General features: G+C 46.7%; 1 protein-coding gene across 1 annotated transcript; it reads left to right on the top strand.

Moving 5' to 3' along the window:
- Positions 1-8,692: 8,692 nt before the first annotated feature.
- On the top strand, positions 8,693-10,267 carry LOC306973823 (UDP-glucuronosyltransferase 2A2-like; the record flags this gene model as incomplete). Its single annotated transcript, XM_079570855.1, has 1 exon — positions 8,693-10,267. One exon carries the CDS (start codon positions 8,693-8,695, stop codon positions 10,265-10,267), a length of 1,575 nt encoding a protein of 524 aa, XP_079426981.1.
- Between the last annotated feature and the right edge of the window lie 430 nt (positions 10,268-10,697).

The following is a 10,697-nucleotide window of genomic DNA, read 5'->3' as shown; positions in this document are numbered from 1 at the left end:
TCTTGACTCCGCGTCGTGCATTATAACCGTCGAATGCACGGCTCCTCGTTGTTTAATCCTTACATAACTGCCTTGTATAAAATGTCTCTCTCAAAATGGCTGTAGTGAATGTCTTGAAATAGGCCTCTGTCTCTTTAAGAACCTCTGACTCTTTCCGACACGCCCCCTCCACACGCTGTCTGTGGCATCAGTGGGGAGGGGGTTCTGCTGAGGAGCAGTGGTTGGTTACTCGGCTGGTGACGAAAGCTCGGAGGCGTCTCCAGGAGGTGGGGGCGTTCCTAGGAGGACTCAGGCAAACCTATCCCTAAAATGAGTTTTTACAGATTACTCAAAAATACGTGAATGTGCCAAGGCAACACTTCAGGCATGTTTTTAATGAGGGAATGACATAATAACATGATGTAAAGCTTGAAAAAGTCGATTTTGCATAATACCCCCCCTTTAAACAACGCCCTCTCCCTAGTGGCACAGCCTTAAGTGCAAAACCTGCGGCACATGCAAGATTACGCGTGTACCACGTTGCGTTTAGAGTTGCACACGGACTGCGCCAGCACAAGATCTGGCCCATAGACTCTCATTCATGTGTGGAGAGATGGAAACAGGGTCTGTAGGACTATGGTTGGACTATTGTCTTAAAAAGACTGTTACAGTTTATGGGAAATAAGTACCAATTCTTTTGCAAAGTGTATTAAACATATCCAGTCATGCAAAGAGCCGCGCTCTGATTTGCCAAGAGCTGCGTGTTCGCCACCCCTGTTCTAGTACATGGAGCCTTGATGAACTACCAACTAGATTTTTAAAGTCTGTGCTGAGCAGTTTGTTACCACAACTTACTAACTTAGTAAACGCCTCACTCCAGACTGGAGTTTTCCCAAAGACACTAAAAACTGCTGTCATTAAGCCTCTGCTGAAGAAGAGTGGTCTTGATGCCACAGAAATGAATAAGTATCGGCCTATATCTAATCTGCCATTTTTGGGAAAAATCTTGGAGAAAGCTGTGTATGACCAGCTCATGTTTTTGACGTGTTCCAGTCGGGCTTTAGACCCTTCAACGGCGCTGAGACGGCCTTGATCAAGGTGACGAATTACAGTGTACAATTGTGAATTACAGTTTTAGTTCTGCTGAACCTGAGCCCTGCATTTGACACAGTGGACCATGGGATCTTACTGGGAGAGATTAAAAACCTGGGTTTGAATCTCAGGAAAGGCTCTTGAGTGGTTTGAGTGGCGCTGCTTCCTCATGAAGAGCCCAGATAGCCAAGCAGCGACAGCGGGACAGAGACGCTGCTTTGTTTCCCGCACTCTTTGGCCACGCAGCTTCAGCGTTAGAAAAAGCTTCCCGCAAAGCACCAAGCTGTAAGTAGTATCTTTTTATTACGGTGGATTTTGCGTTTGAGTTGATCTCTGATGTCTCGCCTCTCACAGTCAGCCCCCGGGCTGACGCTCCGTCCTCCCGGCTGCCTCCCTTTAAACCCCGGGCCTGACTGCGTAGCACCAGCCTGTTCTGTGCTTCTTCAGCCTCTGTGTCTGTGTCATTTTTCGGATTTTCTCTTGATGTGGTGCGCGTCCGTAAAGTGCTTTCTTTTCCCCACGGACTTTAATTCCATCCAAAATGAATGGGACTGGCGTGTACCCCTCGCGCTCTCTCGAGGACGTAACACAAACTCTCACAGACACACATACGGGGAAATAGGAGACATTGGCTCACAAGCTGCAAAACGCTGTTGGTTTTGTGAAAATCCGACGCATATTTTTATTTCTAAAACCTGCTGTAAAGATAGTATGTGGTGGCTGTATACAATGAGCGTGTACACTAGTGTGTGTGTTTGTGATATACAGCAAATTCTGCAATCTGGCAAATGTGAGAGGAGTTTGTCTGCGTGTGTTTGAGAGAGGAATATCCACTATTTAACCAACTTCATTTGTGCAAGAAAGAGACCTAAATGAGATGTAAATGAGCCCTATTGTCACCCCAGCTGCAGAGAGAGGTGAGGACAGTTCATTCTTTGAAAGCCTTTTACTCTCTTCAACTTTCGTTGAGGGCCTGAATTCAACTTGCCACATCTTCTCCAAATATGATCAGATTTCCATGTTACACATTGTTGGAAAGCTTGGAGACCACAGGTCTTTCCAAGATCTGTCACATATGTCATTTTGCATGTCATGAGTCTATATCATGTATTAGTTTTTTTCACAATATTCTAATTTTCAGAGTTTCACGTGTATATTTTGCAGTACAATGTGTAGTTTTGTGACAATTTTAGGTTTATTTTGAACACAACATAATCTTTTTACTTTCAAAGAGTGCTGTTAAGTGATTGCTTTCAAATTAAACTGCAACACCCTTGGTAGGGGGTACCTGGACTACAACTGAGAGGAGGAGGAGGTCCACAAGATGAAAAGGGTTGGGAACCACTGGTCCAGATGAACACTCAGATATTTATATCTCTGGACCACCTCAATCCCCACACCCTCCGTTACCACAGGACGCTGCGTTTCCTCCTCCTAAAGTCCACTATCGCCTCCCTGGTTTTTGATGTGTTGAGTCCATTGTCCTTGCTCCAGATGGTGAGGTCCGAGGTGACCTTCCTGTGTTGGTTTTTAATCAGGCAGGTACTGCTAATCTGGGACTAGGAGCATTTTTGGGACAGTTTGGGCTAGATTTGGGATCTAGGACAAAAGTCTATAGATTTCAGGACTGTCGCACATTTTCACGTCATAACTTGCATAACCCTCAGCCGGGACCTGTGCTCCACTTCCTCATGTTTCTTATCAGAATCTCACTGTACACAGGGGTCAGAGGCTCCTGCCATAAACATACATAAACACGCTTCCATATAAAGATATGGAAGCGCCGTTTCAGACCTGCTAGTGTTCAGACCTGCTAGTGTTCAGACCTGCTAGTGTTCAGACCTGCTTCAATCTGTGTTCAGACCCGCTTCAGTCTGTGTTCAGACCTGCTTCAATCTGTGTTCAGACCCGCTTCAGTCCTCTCTCCACGGCCAGACCCCTGTAAGTATGAGTTCCTTTAAACACAGATTTCACAGTATATAGTGTGTATATATATATATACTGTGTGTGTGTGAGAGTGGTCCTCTTATGCTATTGGTTGGTCCGGAGGTCCTCTTCCCCTCGCATGTGCTGCTGCCTCTGCAGCCGTTCTCACCATTGCTCTCTCCGCGTCGACAGTCAACAAAACAAGCGGTAACAAAAAGAAAGCTATTTTAGCATAAAAGCGAGGAGAAACGATGCAGAGTGAGTGAAAACACAGTCTAGTGTTCTGTGCATGTAAAGTGTCCAGTTCGAGCTGTCGGCTGGTGAGGAGGGAGTCTGCAAGCATAGTTTGCAAAAAAACGTGTACATAATCTATGCACTGGCTGAGGCTTGTAAAATGTTCACTGGCGCTGTTACGCCAAATATACCATTTCCACGGGGCTGCAGCCGTGAGCCTCCAGCTCCAGGCTGAGTGAGCCCGCTGCCCCCCGTGCGCTCGCTCACGTCACCTGGGCAGCGCAACAGCCGCCCGCATCCACCGGCTGACTGTAGGCTCGTCTACTTGCGAACCCCGCTCCAACAGACGCACCACTGAGCAGGGTTGCCAGGTCCGCGGTTAAACCCTGCCACTGAGGGCGATGAACCACATGAGACATCGCGCTGACGCTGAGGTGAAAGTTATACCGCTTTATATTACGACAAGTGAACTTTAACTGATTTTACTTCGTAGCTAACGGCAGCGCGCTAATGCTTCAGTTTGCACAACAAAGTTACGACACAGCGCGCAACTGTGCACGGGACTGAGCACCAAACTACTGCAAGTTTTGTGATGCCTGTAGCTTTATATTTGATAATAACCGCGTGAAACTTCAGAGCTAACCTATAAAGCCAACGGATAGCTACATTTACTGTGAGGCTAAATTGACCGGACAGGTGCCCGTGGTTCTGTGCGCGCTCTGCGCTCGTTTGATGCGCGGTTGCGGTCATTGAGGAGAGGGCTGACCTCTCCAGGTGGACCGTGTGGTCATTGAGGAGAGGGCTGACCTCTCCAGGTGGACCGTGTGGTCAGTGAGGAGAGGGCTGACCTCTCCAGGTGGACCGTGTGGTCATTGAGGAGAGGGCTGACCTCTCCAGGTGGACCGTGTGGTCATTGAGGAGAGGGCTGACCTCTCCAGGTGGACCGTGTGGTCATTGAGGAGAGGGCTGACCTCTCCAGGTGGACCGTGTGGTCATTGAGGAGAGGGCTGACCTCTCCCGGTGGACCGTGTGGTCATTGAGGAGAGGGCTGACCTCTCCAGGTGGACCGTGTGGTCAGTGAGGAGAGGGCTGACCTCTCCAGGTGGACCGTGTGGTCAGTGAGGAGAGGGCTGACCTCTCCAGGTGGACCGTGTGGTCAGTGAGGAGAGGGCTGACCTCTCCAGGTGGACCGTGTGGTCATTGAGGAGAGGGCTGACCTCTCCCGGTGGACCGTGTGGTCATTGAGGAGAGGGCTGACCTCTCCAGGTGGACCGTGTGGTCAGTGAGGCGAGGGCTGACCTCTCCAGGTGGACCGTGTGGTCAGTGAGGCGAGGGCTGACCTCTCCAGGTGGACCGTGTGGTCATTGAGGAGAGGGCTGACCTCTCCAGGTGGACCGTGTGGTCATTGAGGAGAGGGCTGACCTCTCCAGGTGGACCGTGTGGTCATTGAGGAGAGGGCTGACCTCTCCAGGTGGACCGTGTGGTCAGTGAGGAGAGGGCTGACCTCTCCAGGTGGACCGTGTGGTCAGTGAGGAAAGGGCTGACCTCTCCAGGTGGACCGTGTGGTCAGTGAGGAGAGGGCTGACCTCTCCAGGTGGACCGTGTGGTCAGTGAGGAGAGGGCTGACCTCTCCAGGTGGACCGTGTGGTCATTGAGGAGAGGGCTGACCTCTCCAGGTGGACCGTGTGGTCATTGAGGAGAGGGCTGACCTCTCCAGGTGGACCGTGTGGTCATTGAGGAGAGGGCTGACCTCTCCAGGTGGACCGTGTGGTCAGTGAGGAGAGGGCTGACCTCTCCAGGTGGACCGTGTGGTCATTGGGTGCTCACAGATATGAGCGGTTCTGACGTGGTTTCTGCTGATCAGAGATGTTAACGTTGGCAAGTTTACTAAAACTGAATGTGTCCAAAGAGACTTGCAACTATTCAATATTGCCAAACCATTTGTAAGCTTTTAGTCGCCCACTGAAGACAGAAAAAAAGATACCATTTTATTTAGTATGGTATAGGTGGCATATTCTGCAGTGTATGTTATATTTCTATAAATAGTCAATAAAAGTTTGAAATCTATATTTAAAAATCGAAAATGTAGCAATATTTTGTCCTTTTTAAATATAATTCAAATAGAAGACAGTATCTTCTGATGTACAGAACCTGATTTGGAATTCCAAATATGTACAAATCCTTTACTCTCTCTTGCCCACTCTGTGAGGAAACTACCATTAGTAGAACTACAGTTCTAAAACAAAATGAAAGTTTAGTGTTGAATTAATAGTTGTCCATCATATGCACTAAAAAAAGTGGATTGTTTTAGTTCATTAATCATAGAATCTACGTGTTAAAAAATGCCTGCAAAACGCGTGTTCCGCCGCGGCCCCGTGAACTGTCACCTTTTTCACTATATATGTGTGTTTGCATGTCTGACCAACTGATGTTTCACTCCAAGTTGGGTGAAAAGTTGACAGCCCTGCTTATTTAGTCCCGGCTCAGTTGTTTGTTTGTCTCCACTGACCACTTGACCACAGTGCTGGGGAGTGATGTAATACATGTATTTAGAACAGTCGTTTTGAGTAACTGTGCCATTACCACTGTACCACCGTACGCTTTTTGTCAAACTTAAGCAGAGGGGTGTACCTGACAGCACTACAAGAATCCTGGTCTACTGGTACTCTAATCAAAAGATGCAGGTCAAATGGGGGAATACCATCTCCGCCTCCTTTGGGGTCAGCAATGGAGTGCACTAGGGTGGGCGTCTGTCCCCGGCTCTATTTAACCTGTACATGGATGAACTGTCCCATCAAATAAACTACTGTAAAACAGGACGTGTGGTCGGTGATCCACTGGCCAATCATTTCATGTACGCCGATGATCTGGCCATTGTTTCTTCCAGTAGTGCTGGATTTCAGCAACTCGGATTATGGACTCAAACATGACATCATATACAACGTGAAAAAGAGCTCTGTGCTGATTTGTCGGTCTAAAGGACATAAGGACTTCTGTTTCCCACTTTTCTACTTGTCTTGGCAAAGTCTTGCTGTGTGCAACAGGACAAATACTTGGGTCACTTTATTACAAACCGCCTTAGTGACGATGATGATATTAATCGCCAGTGTTGGATAATTTATGCCCAAGCAAACATTCTGGTCAGGAAATTTCACATGTGCTCTGACAGTGTGAACATTAATCTGTTCAGAAGTTTCTGCACACCTCTGTGCACAGCTCCACTGTGGGGTAAATATTTTAAAAAAGCCACGCCACAGAAGCTCAAAGTCGCATATAATGATGCTTTTAGGATACTATTAAAAAGCCCAGGTCCAGCAGTGCCAGTCTGCTGCTCTGCCAAGCTCGTGTCAACAGCTCTCAGGCACTAATGACAACTTTGTATTTGAAATTCATTTGTGGCCTTAACGACTCTGAACTCTCTGGTGGTCTTGTGCTGCGTGGTGCCAGTCTCCTTTATGGAAACATTGGTATAGCTTTCTTTTATAATCTGTATGTATTGTTTATGTGAGTCTTGTCGCATTGAGTTGCCTTGTGTACGAAATGCGCGGTATAAATAAAGTTGCCTTGCCTTGCCCCTTGTCCAGTGTTGTTTTCATCAACGAAGACGATCTTTTCGTTGACGTCCCTTTTTTTAATGACGATAACGTAACGATGACGAGCTAAAATGAGCTCTTTGGGGACGAGAACATGACGAGACGTTTACGTCAATGAGACGAGACGAGACAAAAATGGGAGAACGTTTTTGGTCAGATCGTTCACAAACAGAGTTTGTGCGCGGAGTGAGAGAACACGCGGTAAACGTGACCCGGAGCAGCGCCGTGATGCTCATGATGCGCCCGGGCAGCGGCGCCTCTTTCTCTCTCTCTCTCTCCCCGGGGCGTGCGGTCACTGCTCGCGTACATCCTCCTCAGAGCGTCTGACATCCAGGTCACAGGGACTTTGTTGTTTCTCAGGACAGTTTTCAATACTGTGGCGTATGAACGCAGAAAGCACGTTGAGGTCGGCTACGTATGTGCAGACAGCGCTGTTGGTTAAAAAAAAATAAAAAAATCTCTAAGCGACGATCAGAGGACGAGGGGAGCGGGCGCTTTTGGGAAAAGTACTTCTGCCAGTGCCTATCGTGGTGTCATCTGTTTGTCAAAAGCTATAGAAAGCCAATAGAAGCTATTATTTATCCCAATTTCCAAGACTTATCAAAATTAATTATAACTTCTTATAATGAAACAGACGAAGACTTGACAAAAACCTTTTTAATTTTCGTCTGACTAAAACGTGACTATTTTGAAATGACTAAATATGACTAAACCTAAATGCATTTTCGTCCAAAAGACTAAGACTAAAACTATAAGGGCCAAAAACAACACTGGTCTTGTCTATGTATATGTCCTTTTAAACTATGGACCTAGAGTCTGAATAAAGAATGACGATTACAGCTGCTCTGTCATTTGGAAAGAGTAGAAAATTGTCAGTCATCAAGGTTGTTCATTTAAAAATATTTTGAGTACAGTTACTTCATAAAAGCAAAGCTGTTCATTGCATCACCATGAAGCTGTGACACACTGTGTTATTCCCACTGCTGCCTGAGGAGGGAGCTCCAGGCAAACTCTTCATCAGCCCAACATTAACTTGACAATGTGGCTGCGATGAATGGATTTAACAAAGTCACGAGACCAAAGACCGGGGTTGTCAAAATGAGGGTCAGGACGCCTCGGGGATTGCGGGACAGTGAAATCGCTTTGGTGAGCTGATTTCAAGACATCTTTTTCACTTTGATGTTTTAACAGCAAGACTGACGTATTTTTCCATGTATTTTTACGTCCCGAGAATAACGCGTTCCGTATCAAATGCAAACATGAAATGACTTTGAAATAACATGTTCAGGACATTGATGTCAGACGGGGAGAACACTCAATCCCATTGTCACGTCTTCCAATGAGGAAGAAGAGACTCAGTCCATCACATTGGACCAGCTCAATACCCTCCATCGGGTGCTTGAGGGTTCGCCCAACCAGTCCACATGTGCTTTGTGGATCTGGAGATTTTTTTTTACATTTTTATAAAACCTTTATTTAACCAGGAAAGACCCATTGAGATTACTAATCTCTTTTACAAGGGAGTCCTGGCCAAGACAGCGGCACAAGTCAAAACAATTTAGAATTACAGGTCAGATTTCCAAGGTTTACGCGTGTTTGCGCAATCCTGTTCTAGTATGAATAGGCGAGAGATTCGACTTTCCCTTCATCATGTAACCGCACTGACTGTGACTGAAAGAAGACCAGACTATTGAAATGTTTTGGCCAGGGCTTGAATTTGTTATGCAGGGTACACAGATGAAAAGCTTTTGGCATCATGCTGTGTAAATTACATAAAGCATCGTAAGTTATATTTATTATAACAATGTGTTTAAAATCTGTCCCTCCTCTCTGTTGTTTCTGACCAGTTTCTCTCTCTCAGGTTCAGGATGCATCTGCTGCTGGTGGCTCTGCTCTACTGCGCCCCTGTGTTCGGGGGGAAGGTGCTGGTGGTTCCTTTGGATGGGTCCAGCTGGGTGAACATGCGGGTTCTCCTCGAGGAGCTGCACTCTCGGGGTCATGAGGTCACTGTGCTGAGGCCCTCTGACGCCTGGTACATCAAGGCCGAGTCTCCGTTCTATAAATTCATCACCATCAACTCTTCATCCGGATTCAGCGAGGAAGACATAGGTTTGTTCACCGCTCACATGATGCAACAGCGGCTCCAAGAAACCTCAGTTTGGACACAGATTGCTATGGAATACGGAAATTTTGTAGCATATTATGAGATGAATAAGTTAATGGCTGAAATGGTCGAACAAATGTTTGAGAATGAGACTTTAATGCAAGATTTGAAGGACTCTAACTATGACCTGGTTTTGACGGATCCTTTTGTCGTAGCTGGCGTTCTTCTCGCTCACAGGTTAGAGCTCCCTCTGGTGTTGACCGCGAGGTGGACAGTCCAAGGAGAGGGACATTTTGTGATTGCTCCGTCTCCTCTGTCCTACATCCCGTTCCCCACTGAATTCCCGAGCGAACTCACAGATAAAATGACCTTCATGCAGCGAGTCAAGAACGTGTTGATTTATTCCTACTCACGGTTTCAGATCTGGTATTCGACGGATCCAGTTTTCAAACCGTTGGTTCACAAATACTTTGGTCCTGACGTGCACTACATGGAGCTGTTCCAGGCGGCCGACATTTGGCTGATGAGAAACGACTTCACGTTTGAATTCCCGCGGCCCACGATGCCAAACGTGGTTTACATTTCCGGCTTCCAGTGCAAACCCTCCAGACCTCTGTCCAAAGAGCTGGAGCAGTTTGTGCAGAGTTCAGGGGAGCATGGGGTTATCGTCATGACTTTAGGGACACTGGTGGCCCAACTGCCTGAAGACATCACTGAGGAGATCGCTGCTGCTTTTGCACAAGTCCCTCAGAAAGTCATCTGGAAACACTCGGGGAAACAGCCCTCCACTTTAGGCAACAACACTCTGCTGGTGGACTGGCTCCCCCAGGCCGACCTTCTGGGACATCCACAAACCAAGCTTTTTGTAGCTCACGGAGGAACCAACGGGCTTCAGGAAGCCATTTACCACGGCGTTCCTCTGTTGGGTTTGCCGCTGATGTTTGACCAACAGGATAACTTCTTTCGGATGGAGGTGCGTGGAGTGGCCAAAGTGCTGGACATCTCCACAGTGAACAGAGAGGTGTTTCTCCAGGCACTGAAGGAGCTGCTGTACCAGCCCAAACATAGAGAGAATATGAAGCGTCTGTCAGAGCTGCACAGAGACCAGCCCATGAAGCCCATGGACAAAGCCATGTTCTGGATAGAGTTCGTCATGAGACACAGAGGAGCCAAACATCTGATAACAGAGTCCTACAAACTGTCCAAGATTCAGTATTACTGCATTGACGTGGTGGTGTTTCTGCTCACGTTAGCTGCACTGAGTCTGTTCATGTTCATGAAGACACTCACAGTCCTGTGGACAGCCCTGTCCTCACGCCTCAAAACCAAACAGGAATAAACTCTATGACCCTAATGCTGCTCCAGTCTTAGTTCGTCAGGAGGGTGTGATATTATGGAAACAGTCATGAAGTCAATATTACTTCATGACTCATAAAGTCAGTATGACTTCATGAGGGGGCTTTGGAGTCCTCCCCGGCAGAAAATGTAAAGTTATGATGGCCAGTCCTGTATGTGGTGCACTTGAAATGTTAAAAAAGGATAATTCTAGTGTCAAGATTGTTAAAAATGTTGACACTAGATGAATTCAATAAACTTATAAACTTTATTGAATTCATTTATTTCACTTCCGCACATTTGGTTTGCTGCAAATGAAAGGTAATAAAGCTATTGTATTACATTGATTGTATTGTATTGATTTATTCCTATTTTAAAATGTTCACACAGTTCCACAAATAAACACTACAGAGTTTAGTAAATAACATAGACAC

This window comes from Gobius niger, assembly GCF_951799975.1.
Source record: "Gobius niger genome assembly, chromosome: 1".
Classification (NCBI taxonomy): domain Eukaryota; kingdom Metazoa; phylum Chordata; class Actinopteri; order Gobiiformes; family Gobiidae; genus Gobius; species Gobius niger.
This window is presented reverse-complemented; position numbering and strand designations above follow the sequence as displayed.